At 37.1% G+C, this 16,639-nt stretch overlaps 1 protein-coding gene across 1 annotated transcript in view; it reads right to left on the bottom strand.

The window, feature by feature from the left end:
• Positions 1-16,639, bottom strand: part of MEI4 (meiotic double-stranded break formation protein 4) — a 67,422-nt gene that overhangs the window by 36,274 nt on the left and 14,509 nt on the right. The window contains exon 3 of the mRNA XM_072330965.1: positions 11,462-12,021. Within this exon, the coding sequence (XP_072187066.1) occupies positions 11,462-12,021 (560 nt within the window). The remainder of the gene's footprint in view (positions 1-11,461; positions 12,022-16,639) is intronic.

Genomic DNA, 16,639 nt, shown 5'->3' with positions numbered 1-16,639 from the left:
ATGCAAAAGCAGAAAGAGTGGTGGGCTTCCTGGTGTCTAACGAGTTGAAAAAGCTAGGAACATGTCCTTATGACATAAGCCAAGACCTCCTTAGTCTGCAAGAGCAGAAGCACTGCCAGCAGATTGAGGGAGGTGATCTTTACCCTCTGTTCACCACTGGTGAAAAGCATTTGGAGCATTGAGGTTCAGTCCTGGGTTCTCCAGCAGAGAAGAAGGAAACATGCTGGAGTGAAACCAACAAAGATGATGAAGGACTGTAATGTCGGAAACACAAGAAGCTGTGGAGAGAGCTCTAATTATTCAGTTTTAGAAGAAAAGGCTCAGAGGGGTCTTATTAATGTACATATCTGATGGGGAAAAGAAGAGGTAGCCTGACTCTTTTCAGTGGTACTTGGTGAAATGACAAGAAGCAACAGACAAAACACAGGAATTTCCACTTAAATACAATTAAAAAGCAAATAAAAACAAACAAACAAACAACAAAAAAACACTGTTTATTGTCAGAGTAATCAGTGATAGAGGCTGCCCAGAGAGACTGTGGAGTCTCTATCTTTGGGGACATTCAATACATGACTGAATGCAGTCCCTGACAACCTGCTCTGACTGAGCCTGCTTGAGTAGGGAACTGGATACCTTTAACATCAATGAATCCATATTTACATTTTTGCCTTGTTTCAAGACATTGACTGCCAAGTCAACCGGTTCCAGTTTCTATTAACATACCACTACTACCAAGAAAACACAGCTAATGGTATCTTTGATTTTACTTAAAAAGCAGTGCTTACACAAGCATGAAATCAATCAGTCTTTAACTTGATGTGGTGGCATTCAGGATGCATCAAAGTGCTCAGGTTTCCATAGTTCAAGATGAATACAATTTATAGATTTATTTACTTATTTTCACATTTTAAATGGATTAACTATTACTTATTAGCTAAGGTTTCTAGGAGTTACGACTTTAATAACACCTTACTTGACACTTACATAGCTATTAGTCCTAGACAATACACTTTTGACTTTTGTAAGCTTATAGAAGTGAAGAAATACCCACAACACTGGCTCAATATCTTCAGGCATATTTATACCACAGATATTTCGACTGTATCCCAGCAACTTATGGTGCTGAGAGTATACTAGTACCACCATGAAACTAGTACTGGTTCCCAGTTCTCTACTGTTCAAGATCCCCTCTCCACAGAACTATAATCTCCAGGACATCACAGTTTACATTTCAAGTTTTCAAGTGCATTTACTACCTGAATATAAAGAAATTTCATATATAAGTTATTTAGTAGGTTATTTAGCCTTCAATTCTACCAAGAGTATACATCCCTGAGGAAAGTAACATACAATCACCCTGCTTTAATTTCTCTGTGACTATGGGTCAGTACGGTCACACGCTGTGTCACAGTTTTGTAATTTTGCTATCAGTATTCCACATCATAACATCATGTAAAGTATGGATAATAAGAATGTTCAGCTCACAGAAGAAGACTACATATCCCAGAGGACATCACGGTCAGGGATAAGTCACGGGACAAGGACACTATATAATCTCACTCCTGGGCTGGAATTGCTCTCTTGGATTCTTGGAGCATGTGGGAGCATTCCAGCCATTTCGCCTAGAGTTACAGTAGGCCTCTCAGTTTTGGGACTCTCTCTCCTATTTTGCTTGATTCATTAGCCTTAATTTCAATTATATTGTATTATATTGTGTTATCCTGTATTTCAATATAGTATTTAGTAAATAAGTGTGCCTCCTTAGATCGTTGCCGCTGTTTTCTTTTCCCTTTCCCTTTTTCCCTTCCCTTTTTGGGCCAGCGGCCCTGCGGGCCAGCTGCCCCCCTGTCACAGGCACAGGTAAATTGTCGGTTAACCCGCAACACTCTGCTAAAGCAATCTGGCATCTTTCTCTTCTCACCCATTTCCTAATTCTACTGTAGAAATAGCTAATCAGTAATTACTTCCACAATGCTCAATAGTTGATGTAATGCCTATTTACCAGCCTAATACAACCAATCAGTTTGGCTATCATTTGCCTATTATGAGATAATCTCCTATTCACAATCATAACAATCAAACTTTAGTGAATCTTTGCTATTAATCACTGCTTTTAGCATGTAAACTCCAATTAAATACAAGAAAAATATAAAAGACAGTCAAGCTTTTATGATCAACATAAAATCTTCATGCTGACACAGATAAATAATAAATTCCTGATGTTAAAGAAAATTCAGAATACGTGTATGTATAGCTTTGAAAATCTGTAAAATTAAGATGTTAAAATTAAATGTTCCATAAAAAAATACCTGCAGCTATTCTCTAGAAGAAAAAAAGCAAAATGAGTCCAAGTAAAGGAATGAAGAGATAAAATGTGCTCAGAAGACACCTTCACAAACTAATGAGCTTTCATTAGACATTATTCAGTTCTCCATGCCCCTTAGACAGGCAAAACTCATTGATTCAACCATAATTCAGAGACAGAAATCAAATAATACAGTCTGCTTTAGGTTTAATAAAGTAGTTTTTCAATGCTACTCTTCCCAAAGAACACTCTCAAAAGAGAATCTTTCAAAAAAAGTCTATATTCCTCTTACTTTGGCAAGAGTTACCGTTTTCTAGTAGGAATTCTGTAGGAATAGGTGATAGGGAATCTTCAAATTTAAAGCCTAGGCCTCTACTAAATGAAGTACATAGGGATTTTATAATGATGGTATTTATGGAACTTGAGATATGAGTATTGATGTCTCTGAAAAATCCCACCTGCTAGTGATTTATTAAAGAGCACAGATTCAATATTGCATTTTGGTGCAAGTAGTACATTAAAAAAAAGGAGAAAGCAAAGAACTAAAAAACAAAACAAAAAAAAAAAAAAAAACCACAAAAAAACCCAACCCCTCAGAGGCTGTATATATTAAAAGCACACCAAATTTATATTGGATAAGGAAGAGATTCATAAATAAAGAAGAAAAGCAAGACTTCATCCTTCAGAGTGATGTTCAGACATTGCTAGTTAAACTCTAGAAACATTCAGAGTAGTAATAGTTCAAAAAATATGTAGTTTCATTAAAAATAAAGCACTTCCTCAGTTCTCAAATCTATCAAATATTAAAAAACTAACAGAAATCTTTTAATGCCTTGAGTTGGTATAGTTGAAATAAAACCTGCACTGTTCAGGATTTCTCAGAAATCCTAGTCATAAAACTAGTTTGCAAATAAACAAACAAACAAACATACCAGAAACAAGAAAATAATGGAGTTTGGTAGACTCTTTGCCCCTAACCCTCATTCCACACTCCAGCTCCCTCCCTCTCCCCATGTTCCTGATGATGCTCAGCAACCTTTCCCAGGCTGGGAAGGATGTGTGTTGTCAAAATGAATATACAGTATCAATGCTTCTGCTTGCCTCAAGCATATTCATTTGGTCTCTCCTGCAGCCTGTCCATATTAAAACCTACTGGAAGGTGTTTTTGACTTTTCACTCCTCTTTCAGTGCAATTTGAAACTGGCCAGCATTTTCAAAGGTTGCTAGTAAGTAAAAGAGTGATCAAGGTGAATAGCACTCAGACTTGCTTCCCCAGAAAACTGGGATAAAAATCTTTACATATGAACTACATGTTTAGAATAGCATAGACTTTCGTATGCTTTGAAATTAAAAGAATTAGTTTCAAAATTGTTAGTTCTTATGCAAGCAAAATAACTGCTTCCTGAGTTGCATGATTCAGTACATATTGTGACTACAAAAATTGAACCTTAGTTTCTTTTTTAGTTTTCTTCCAAACATAGGAATTTGTGATGTTATTACAATTCTTGGCTTTGTAAGCTTCATTGTGAGCCCTTGCACTGCACTTATCCCTTTATAATCTTCTTCATACTTCTAAGACTCTTCTAAAACTTATTTTCTCTGCTAGGACTAACAACTAACTTCCTAGTTTTGTTTTGTTTTGTTTGTTTTGTTTTTTTATTATTGCAATACTTCAGTACTGTTTCGGTGAGCTTTGGCTAAAAGGCTTTTTGATAGTGTGACACAGAGTTCTTTATGCTACTGAGATAAAATGCTACCCAGATAACTTCCTCTTAACTTTCACACTCAGTTAGAGATTAGAAATTCTACAGTCACAATAACACCATCTTCAAGTATTTTATTCTAACCTTACAATTTTACTTTTTTCCCTTCAGTTTAATGGGATACAAATTTATCTTTCTGATTTTGAATGTATGATCTAACTCAAGAGAACATAATACATATAAAACAAACACATCTTGTTGGTCAGATAAAATAAATAAAACAAACTCTCCTCTGGGTTTGTGTTTGGTTTCTTCTTGGTTGTAGTGTGGTGTTCTGTTGAGTTGTTTTAAAGAAAACAAAACAAAACATCCAAAAAAATCAAATCATGAACTTGATAACCTTAAAAGAATTCAGGACTGTAAATCACAGTCAAATTTAATTCTTATTCTACCAGAACTTGGTAGTACCCACTTCCATCTTGCTTATAGCACTTCAGCCCAATCACTTTTAGAGAAAAGACATTTTACATTAGGGCGCACAAAAACACAACTTATGAGTACCTCTGAGGACTACATACATTGATCTACAAAGAAATCCAGCTAAATACTTAATACACTCTCAGTCCTTCAAGATCCTGTGTTTTCATCACTACTTTAAGCAATACTGCATTGGCAGGGGTCAATATTTGAACATCTGCACCTTTTCTGCGATTCATGAAGCAGGCATCTATGCATCTAAATCAACCAAGAGTCTGGGACCAGTAAACACCATCAACAAGAAAACAGTATTAGATCCACTTAAACAAACAACATTCTCAGAGCAGAGCTCATGTGAATGTTTGCTGCTGATGCTGCTGCCCATTTTTAAAATAACTAGTGTAAGTAATCTATTGATTATTTATAAGCAGCTCTAAATGCAAAGTCTTCCCTGCTTGCAAAATGCAAATTAATTCTCCTCTTGAAGCTCCCTTCTTAGCTAGCACTGGTCAGAAGATTGTTAGTGTACAGATCTGCCATCTGCCTGCTGATGCTGGGTGCCTTCACCACACTAAAAGATGTGGAAGACACTAAGCAACAAGAGCGAGCTCAGACAGAAGAGAAGAGCTATGGATTCGTTTTCTTAGTCTGCATTCTGCTTAGAAATAGATACTGAATAAAATCACATAAAAAATCTGTATTTTTATTTTTTTCATTAAAAAAAAAAAACAAAAAAACAACAAAACTATATTGTGAGCTGGTCACCCTTAAGGAATTTTAAGAATGCAAATCAAAGTCTCATTTAGCTGTTTAGGATTCGCAGACAATCTCTGGAAACAAAAATGGATTTTATATGTTTCCCTCTCAATCTCTCACTCTCCTCGGCTCTGAATGTACCAGCAACTTTGAACACCACTAAAACCACTAGAAGCAAAAACTGTCTAGCACACACTGCATGAACAGGTAACTTGTTCAAGGTTGCAGATTTCACAGCAGACTTGAGCACTGAACGTTACACAAAGAATATCTTTTGGAACAAGCTTTAGAGAGAACAGGCTCTATAGAGGATACTTCATTTCTATCCTATCACAGAAAGAAAAACACACATCCTACACATATACACACATGCGTATTTCCCTCAGAAGCGTGACAAATTTAAGCAGCAAAAAAAAAGGTTCATTAGCTAACAGGCAAAAGAACAGAGAAATTCCACGGTTCTTATTACAGTAAATAGCAAACATTTAAAAAAACTAACCAAAACCTCAATGCAGATTTACTGCAATGCAGGCATTTTGGATACCACAAAAAAACACACCACAACACCTTTATCCTAACGGTAGAAAAAAATACTCAGCTAACTTCATCCCATAACTCTTAACAGTAGCTTTTGTTCATGCTGTGTATCAGCTGAGGATGTCTGAGAAGGTGGACAAAAGTCTCAGAGGCAGACAAAATTTTATTTCATTCACTCCTGTTTAGTTACTCCTATGATCCACTTTGCTGAAGTAAATGAGTCAGTCAATCTGGTGATTGCTTTAGACTGTAGCGATTTACAAGACAATGGACTCTGATTACCATTTGACTTAAATAGCTCTCCACACAGGACAACAGATTGCTGAGAAAAATTAATTCAACAATCAAGAGATTCAAACATTGACTCTTAGTAGACCATAAAATTCCAGCAACGCATTATAATATCCATGCAAATGAACTGCTGTTCCACTATGTATGTGAAATTCTCTGGCCAACCAAAACGAACTGTGTCTCAAGAGCCACGATACTCCCCTTTGAACTCAATTAATTTCAGAAAACTGAAGCTCACTGGTTTCATACTCGAAAGCTACTGGTGATATGAGTAACTATTTTGAATTACTATTTGCCCCTGAGCAGGCAAGGTAAACTGAGGAGTCAAGTCCTGTCCTAGCAGTTGCTGACAGAAGTTGCTGCAAACCGTGCTCGTCTGCGGGAACTCACAGCCAGCTGCTGCTCCATCAAAAGTATCATAAGATTACTCTCTTCTGGGCAATTTCAGACATTAATTCAAGTTTTATCCTAGGTAAGAAAAGATCTGAAACTTTGGTTCTAGTTCACTTGTACTTTTTCAAATGCATAAACAAACTTCAATATCTTTCATAACACAATTGCTAATAAGATTCAATTATTTCCCCTTTTCTGCTTTTTGCTGTACTACACTTTCAACCTGGCATTTTCACGATTGTGACTCCTTTCTCACAAAAGCACGAAGCAACTACCAGGAATTCTTCCATTTGCCTTTCTACTCAACGTACTATTAGTAATATTTGAACTTTTTGCAAAATTGCTCATTAAGACTTTTATAAGGAACATAAACAAGGAACATGAAAATGGGCAGCAAAGTTCCAAACAGGATAGACATTTTCAACAAACCGCTCATGTCTCAGCATCCATTCAAGATATTCTTTAACATGAAAAAAAAACAACCTTCAAACAACTACCCAGAGGTAGAGTAGCCATTTCTCAGCGTACAAAGGAAATGGAAGGAAAGAGCAAATAACATTTTTTTCATTTTGTTAAATGGTGCGGGCAATTCGTGACTCTTGACAGCATCTTTTGAAGTCAGTATTGATGTGCTAAATAGAGCAAAGAAGAAGCAAACAATCACGGTTCACTGAAATGGGGCTCTTTTCTTTCTGGGCCTAGTTTGAAAGAGATTAGAAGGGTGGGGAAGAGGGTGGAGGGGGAGGGGGCAGATGGGTGAGGTTTCTGTTGAACAGAAACCAAGCACCACAAAATAGTATAGCCTGAGAATCCCACACAGCACTAACGTAGTCTGGAATCCTTCAAGCCGTGCAGAATTTGTCTTCTATTTCAATGATTTCATTCAATCCTTAAAACAAGAGGTCCAATAAACGGGCACGGGTCTCCCATGGTGAAGGCCAGGGTCTTCTGGCATGCAACTGAAGCAAATGAAGCAACACTTCTAATTACACTATCAGCAACATCTAAAAGACAACCAGTGAAGTGAACTTCAGTGAAGATGCTGATAAAGTAGTGTGACATCACCAGGGATCACATCATATCAATCCTGTGTATCACAAAACCCTGTGGCACTATATGGCCTCTACTATATGGCCTTAAACACAGTTCAACTGAAAGAAGCAACATGTAAAAGTATTTTTCTTCTCTCTCCAAAGTACTGAGTGACACTCTAAATCGCTTACCAATAATTGTTTTGATGATCTGCACAGCTGTATATACTAAGGATGTAAATAAGACATGTACAAAGTAACTTCATTTACCTTACAATGATTTGACTTTTAAAGCTAATTCCATATGCTATGAAATTATAGCCAGCTCAAATTCCCTACAGCAGATTTGCAGGCAGGCTCCAGCATGCTTTCCATGTAAAAGGAATTTAGCATCCTCTCAGAAGTGCCCTGCTCCAAGATGCTATGCAAAACCTTCCCCAGAAACATGAAACAAACAGTATTCTGAACACTGCAGGAGTTCAGAATTCCCAGCATCCCTGACTGTTGTACTTTCCTGCAAGGAAAGGAGCCCTAGTTCCAGTGCACCATGGAAAATACAGTAAGTAATGCATCTTGGAGTTGGACAGATCAAAAAGCAGGAAAGGTGTACATTCATTCAATATGACTCTGAGAAAGGGGACTGAAGTAGCTGTTGTCAATTCTCAAACATTAAACAAAAGAAACATCCCGTTGCTTTCCATCTGATCAGAAGAGGCAAAGTTTCCACTCCACTGCGGCTAAGAGTATACAGCACAACTATCATTGTAGGTAACAATGGCTGTTTTATCATATACTGAGAACAGCACATTTGAAAAGCACAGCTGATGGCTCCAGAAATGCAACCCAGTCTGACAGGTTTCTTCTAAGTGGACTGCATTACTCTCTTTGCAACAAAGTAGGACTTGCAAAGAATGTGCCTAAATAGGAAAGTCGTTCTGTTGACAGAGGAGTGACTCTGAATGAACAATTCACACACTGAGAGGTAACAAACACACCAACAGCAACACATCCTCGTGAACTTCCAAGAGTCTCTGTGTCGCAGATTCACAATCTGGTGATAACTAAGAGCTTGATCCAAAGATAGCAGTGACTGCCACAAATTTCACAGTGTGAGAGTTGATGTGTACCAGAATTAGATACAAGATGCTCGCAAGCTTTACTGTGTCAGCAATACAGGGCTCCATGATCACACTGGAAGAAAGAGCAAAGATAGGTCTTCTAACAGATGATTTATCCTCAGTGCATTCATGCCTTATCCTTAGCAACAGTGACTTAAGAACCCTTCTAGATACTTCCAGATGGCACCTTGCAAAAAGACAGTTTGCCAGTTGTACATAGAGGGAGGAGGAAAAGGAAAATACAAAAGGGAAATTCAAAAGGTTAATTCTCTTTGTAGTTCTTTGATTTTAAATTGCTTTATATTTTACGTAATATGTCTTTTTATTCTACCTCTCTATCTAAAATGAAAGATGCATTTTCTTTGCTCTATGTCCATCTGTAGTTTCAGGTCAAACATTCTAACCTAAGTGCACATATTTATGCAACTGCATCCAGGCAGAGAAGCTCAAGGTAAATGTCTTTCTGGCTCTTAAGGCACTGCCAGTGCTTTATAATTAGAAACCTCTCAAACAATAGGACTCAGTACTTAAAGCAAGTAATTTTACTGCTGTTTTTCTTTCTTTACATCTAATGTAGAAATAATTATCCTTTCTACAATTCTCAAAGGTTTTTAAAGGTTGTTTAATTCACTCTGCAAAATGCTGAGATTGCTTTTGAAGATGAGGCATTCAGCATAACCCACAGCCGTTTGTTCTTTGTTCACTTTCTGAAGGTGTTTCTTACAGCTCTTTGTCCTCCATGACAGATCCTGACAGTTTTATAGGTAAAGGTAGCAAAGGGAAAGTTGCATCAGATCCAACAGCTGCACCGATAGTTGGCTGTACATATGCTTTCTGACAGCTAGTAGGGTTAGATTCAACACAGTTCCAAATGTTTTTATATTGCTGGCATTTTAGCATCCTCCTGGAACCAAAATTCATAGTTTGCCACTCTTTTCAGATGACAGCCTTGTAATTAATGGCTACTTTATTTTAAACCTATAATCTTGATGTTTCAGTCACCACTTGAGTATAAACAGTGATGATTAACAGTGAAGCATGAAGTGTCTCTGGGAGGTACCTGCTACACAGCACGTGAAGAACTATTTGCACAACTACCAGAACTAATTTGGAATTTACATGTTTATCTCCATTTTTAGCTCATTTTAAACAAATCAAAACTGTGGAAATATACATACAGATTTTTTCAGAAAATCTTTATAAACATTGCAATTAGCACACACATTTCCCCCTTCCCCAAGATATCAAGGGATAATCCTGATAATTTCTAATTGTCCCAGACAATTTTTCAAGTCTTTGAAAGCTGTTTGATTGAAGTATTAACTGCTGACATGAATGACTGTTCAGTCAATATTGCGGTAGAAGCAAGATATAAAACATCTCATAAAAAGCCATCTGTTTAGTGAAGTTATTCAGAGGAAAGATGCCATTTGCAAATTATGTGGGCATAATCCACCCCACCTGAATGATTTCTAAAAGCACTTTGCAGACTTGAAACATTCTGTATCAGGATATTTTCTCTCATTTAATCTGTAATATCTCTCCCTTGCCTTCTCTTTGCACTCTGTTCTCCCCCTAGATTCCTCCATTTAACAAACAACCCCTGTTTGGAGAGCCTCTCAATTGTGTGCCTAAAATTAACTTTATTTTCTATTATTTATAAAATTCCAACTTGAGTGGAGGAAAGATAAAAAGTAGGGACATACCTACAGAAAAAATAAGTATCACACTACAGTGATACTGAAACGTAAAGCACCCTTGTGTTAGAGACATACGATTCCAGTCCTGGAAAAGCTTCAATATAACACACTTATCTCCAAATGCTGTACTTTTTCTACCTCCAACCAAAATCCAGGTAAATCTTTGTCCCCTTCCCACTCCATTTGGTAATATTGATAGTTCTTATTTCTTGGTTGTTGGTTTTGTTTTTTTTTATATTTACATTCTGAGGTACACACATAGTGACGTGGAGATTCATTCTAAATTACAACAAATGCACATCTGTATCTACAGGCATAGCAGGTGTCTAACCTCTCATTTTGCTCAAGGCAACATGAGAGCTCATCCTACAACAGACACCTAAGACCCAGCCAGCATTCCTCAAGTTCCATGAATACAAACAACATTTATTATCACGTGAGTGTAGGTATGTGTATGTGGACACCACACTGAGATGTCTAATGCTCAAACAATTCCACCACCATGTCTGTTTAAAGTTACTCTAAAAGTCAAAACAAAACCTGAAAATCTTAAGACAGACAATGAAACTCAGGCAGGAGAAGTTCTGTGGAGGAAATCTATGGATATTTTGACCAGAAGAAGAAACTAACAAGAAGATGCATGGAACAATACTTCCATATAAGTGGAAGTGATGAATACAGACAAAATGCAGCTTAGTCCTACTTGCTTTATGTGCCAGGGATGTGCCATTCCTGTATTCTTTACTCATTTGCTGATTTACTTTTAAACCCAAGTCCGCAAATGTCTAGAGAGTTAGAGATGTGATCAGAAGCAAAATAACATTTTATCTAGGTGCATTAAAAAGAATAATAATAAAAATTATATGGTTGTTACCTTCTGAGTATACATTATATCCTCAAGTAGCAGGACAACCTTTCTTTTATCTCTTCTACCAATTTCTTTTAATTTGCCTTTTTAACACTTTAAAAGTCATATAATTAGGAGTAGACCAGAAGAATCTGCATGCATAAGCAGAAATTTTCCTACTCCTTTTCAGCATTTACCCACCATATCACACACACACACACACACACACAAACTAAATAAATCAGAAGAATATCACGTAATACTTAAGTGGTATAGAAAAGATGGAAGATGTTTAAAACTTACCCTATTGACATCACTGTTTCTTAAAATAATCTGAATTAGATTTTTCATAAATTCTTCCAGCTTCCTGAAACACTTCTTCAGAACATGATTAGATAATTTAGTGTCAGTTACTAATCTGATCAAAACACAAACTGCCTCAGTAAGAAAACTTGAAACTGGTAACTTAGGACTGTTGTAAAAAACAGTTAGACCATCAAGCAGCTGAGATATTGAACTGCATATAGTGAAAGAATCATTCTCGAGCTCTGTGAAGTCTGCTTGCAGCATTCCTCCTTCTGACAGCCTTCTTATTTCAAGCAGATGTTGAAAAAACTGCACTGGAACAGTCAAAGATTCCTCCTTGCTAGCACAGCAAAGATTCAATGGAGGAACTATTCCCAACAAACGTTTAGATGTGTCGACACTGTGCTCAAGTTCTTGGGTATCAGAAACTATTCCTAAAGATTCGAATGCATAGTCATTAGACACATCACATCCAGAGTCCTGTAACTGGCTTGAGTAACTCACAGGATTTATACGTTCCTCATCCAGAAGAGTTTCAGCAGAGGCACCAGGTTTTCCTGAAATACAAATGTGAAACTTACATTTACATGTAGTTGAAATATTAAAAACAAACAACCAAAAACAAACAAATAAACAAAACAAAGCTAAATTCTGTCTTCCTTTTGCTTCCATGCAAAAATCACATCATATGTGCTTGCTGCCCAAGAACTTCCCATGACTGACATTTAGCTGCTGCAGAAGGTGATGTTTCTCAAGTCAAAACCTTTAGGAACTAATATTTACTTGTGAACCAGACGTTTCATGCAGATAGTAGTATAAATTACAGTTCTGAGTTTGAGATTTCTGATGCATCTCAGGGTAACTGAAGTGGAAATGACATAGAAAATTTAAGCAGACAGATATCCATAACATATCTGATTCCCAGGAAAGAAAATACATTTAAATTTCTGCCTTCCAAAACATTTTTCACTACTTTTATTATCATGAATTCAGGGTGCTTTAAAAAATAGCAAGAACTTATGCTTGTAACTGCATTTAATAAGATTTTCTCCTTTACCCACAGTTTTTTGCACTAAGCCAGGTAAGGAATTCTAAGAGAGTCAAAGTTGAACAGAATACTACCCTTGAATGTCTTACTATTTATCAAAGAAAAATACTCCAAAACCTTAACTCTATTTTACACTATCTTCTTCAAAACACACAAACTCCATTTCAGATTGAAAGTAGGTAGCAGGTAAATAGGGGCCTTTCATGAAGATTAAGTATCCTAGGCTTTGGGGAATGTCAGAAGGACCAGTGGGACATGTTGACACTGCTATAGTTACAATACAGATGGGTATACATAAGGGAAAGGTAGCCAAAGAAACTGGTTTTGACTGACTGAGTGGAGGAGCTGGGTCAAAGCAACCTGAGGAAGACTTCTGACTTCATCCGAACAACCACAAGAGCGAGACCCCCACTATGGACTATGCACATGTCAGTAGAAGGGACAGCATGTAAATGAGTTCCCGGAAAAACAATGAATACGTTAATGATTTCTCAGAAATTTGATGAATATGTATATGCTTGCTCTATAACTTTCTAACACTCCTGTCTATCGGTGCACATGATAGGAGGAGTGATCCCCCATGTGCCCAGTGCTGAATAAACGTGTACCTGCTTTATAACCTAATTCTGGTTATAGAGTCTGATTCCACATGTCAAGATGGCATTTATTACATTTACACTCTAAGAAATCATTTTCCATACAGCAATGTACAATCTCTACCATTTTATTTCATCTTAGTAGTATGCAATTTGGTGCCTCAGGGCACAGGGACAGATGACACTCAGAGGCTCTCACTGTGCTACATCCTGCCTATGGCAAAAGATTACTGTTAAAACACGCAAGAGACATTAGAGCAGTGAAGTGGAAGAACAATGCACGTGATCATCTCAGTGATACAAGATAAAACTACAGCCCTATCTGCTCGACCTCTTGCTGTGCTCCATTTACTAAAGCACAGTCACACGCAGTCCACTCAATTTTACACTGTTTACATTTTCCACAAGTGATGCTGCACATTTCTGAGTCTGCATTCCCAAATGAATTTAAAAAAATATAGATGGTTTGGCAAGCACATAAGAAACACCATATTAACATGACACGTTTCAAAGCATCCATGACAAATTAACAAGCATTTTTAACAGTAAAAGCATCACACAACAGCAGTCTACAGTATTCTGTACGCTACTGAAAAACTATTGTTTCAAAGTTTCTAAAGACTTAATTAAATACACAATTTCAAATTGAATCCTGACCACTACTTCAGTCAATAAAAACATACTCTGGTACTGAGTTTCAATCTTAATAGCACTACTTTCGATTGGTAGAAAACTTGTGGGGTTTTTTCAGGGAATGAAGATCATTGAGTCCAACTGCCTGACCACTTCAGGCCTAATAAGAAAAGTTACAGCACATTATTGAGGGCATTGCCCAAATGTCTCATAAACACTGACAGGTCTGGGACAGCAACCGCCTCGCTCTTCCATATTCAACCACCTTCAGAGTTCAGAAGGTCTTCCCTATAACTAAGATGAACCTTTTTTTATATAAATGTATTTTAGTTTTATGTCCCTTTAACATTCAGACAAAGTCAAAACAGAACAGGAGTGGGTACCAACTGACTCACAATGAAAGGTCTAACTGCAGGGAAATCAACTGGCATTTCCAGAAGGTAGAAGTGGGGCCCAGCATTTCAGATATTATTAACAGTTTCCAGATGCCCTGCAAATCAAACTAACAAACAAGAAGAGCAAACTTGGCACGGTTTGAGTAACAAAAACAGGTATCAGACCTTCTTGTCTTCTCTCCCTATTGCTTTGAGCAAAAGATACTCCACAAAAAAACAACTCGAAAATTCTTTTTCCTGCCGCTAAAGAAGCTCTTCTAGGGAACCTATCTACTCCTAATGAGAATCACTAATGAATATTTTGTTCAGTTCTTAATCCTATGGGATAACAAGGAAATTGTTCATAGGGATGTAACTCCAGGAGTCCAAAGAAGCAAAGCACATAAGCATGTGAAAAAATATGTTCATTTTTTGACTATCATAAAGGAAAAAAAAAATAAAAAAAAATAAGGTGGAAGAAAGAGGAAGAAAGAAGGAAAAACTACAAAGAAAACAGTGATGCATAAATATCTGTAAGAACCAAACTAAAATCATCCCAAAAACAAAGATGTAGCACATACAACGAAATATTCCTACCAGCAGGAGACAATATTGCATTTATGCCTCAGTTCCTATTTACTGAAACAGGAAACTTCTCTGCTGTGATCAGCTTTCAGAAATCAGTGCTACAGTAAGCCCCCAGTTCAACTGAGAACAGAAAACACTTTAAAAATGTTCAGTGATTTATTTTTTCCAGTCACGTGGAAAGGAACGAGAAGCTATATTTAAAATATATAAATAAATTCCCCAACAGGAAATATGATTCATGATTTCCCTCAAAATGTCTAAACATCACTTATTTCTTGAAAGGAGGAAAACTAATCACCTTATGCTTACCTATCATTTAAATGTGAAAACAGTCTTGATGTTCACATCATGTAGTTAGCAAGTATAAAAAAAAGGAATGGTATTAAGCCTGTCTCACAGTACTAACAGTCTTTCAATGGTAATTTCAAGAAAATGTGTCTATAAAAATACTAAAGAAATAAAAAATACCCAGCATTATACACTAATCACAAAATTTTATGATGCCTTTATATATAGGTGATGAAATATTTGTTCATGAATAATTTTATAGTCTCCTTATAAATGTCACATCATACTAGTGAAATATTTACATTTTCAATTGCTGTTTAGGACTTCAGCTCCTCTGCACATTATAATCCTGATCTGGCAACCACAATTGTGTACTCACCAGATAAACCAAGGTGCAAACACAATAAAAGCCCTGGGGTGCAAAGGTTGAAGAACTGGCACCCTTCTACATATATCTACCACTGTGGAAACCATCTGATGTGAAAATCAGCAGTTGTTCAAGGAACAAGGGTTTGCCTTCTATACTGTGAACAGTATGTAAGTAAGGTTGAAGGAACCCTGTGAAATATATTATAACTCAAATGCAGATATTGCTCCTAGGCCACAGGGACATAGTGGCTTTATCACGGAAGTTTGATGTCAACGAGTCTCATGGTCAGAGAAAGTGGAGTTTTCAGCTACTCTTGAGGAATAAGAATCCACCCTACACCTGAAACAAATTCTGACACGTCAGAATAGTTACCTGGACGCAGATATCATGACTCAGTTAATGGACATAAAAGAGAGATCAGTTGCAGGAAAACCATTTGTTGGCAGAGTGCTTGCAGCCAGCAATGCTGTCATAAAGATTCTTAGAGCTCAGAAGAGACAAAGGAATGTTCATAGTCCTTCCTACCCAATGGTAATTACGAAAGGCAGAATTTGTAATTGTCATGGTTTTGTAATGTTGCTGTCAATATTCCACATCATAACATCATGTGCAGCATGGATTATTAAAAAGTTCATACTCCAGTTCCATAGAATAACAACGTCCCAGATACTCAGCTCTCAGCAGAAAACTACGTATCCCAGAGGACCTCGTGATCAGGGATAAGTCATGGGAGGAGGACACATATAATCTCGCTCCCAGGCTAGAGCTCTCTCTCTCAGACTCTCAGAGAGTGGGAAGCATTCCAGCCGTGTCGCCTAGAGTTCACAGTATGCCTCTTGGTTTTTGGGAACTCACTCTCTCTGTTTTGTTCAATTTATTAGCCTCGATCATATTGTATTATATTGTGTTATCTTGTATTCTGATATCATATTTAGTAAAATAGGTTTTCCTCCTTAGATTGTCACCACTGTTCTCTTTAACCATTCCCCTTTTCCCTTCCTTTTCGGGCCGGAGGCCCTTTGGGGCAGCTGCCCCCTGTCACGGGCACAGGTAGATCTAGGTAACCTGTGACAGTAATATAAGAATGATGATGGAAGACATTCTCTCACAGGGCAGGCTTGAAGGTGGCAGATGTAAGAAAAATGAAAATAAACACTGGAAATCTGCAAATTAAAAAAATAGTATCTTAACACAAAGCTCACTTGAAACTCAATGTGCACAGTTATACTTAAGCAAAAAATAAAATTAGACTAATCTCTAATATCTTTTTTTTGTATT

Source organism: Excalfactoria chinensis, chromosome 3 (assembly GCF_039878825.1).
Source record: "Excalfactoria chinensis isolate bCotChi1 chromosome 3, bCotChi1.hap2, whole genome shotgun sequence".
Taxonomy (NCBI): domain Eukaryota; kingdom Metazoa; phylum Chordata; class Aves; order Galliformes; family Phasianidae; genus Excalfactoria; species Excalfactoria chinensis.
This window is presented reverse-complemented; position numbering and strand designations above follow the sequence as displayed.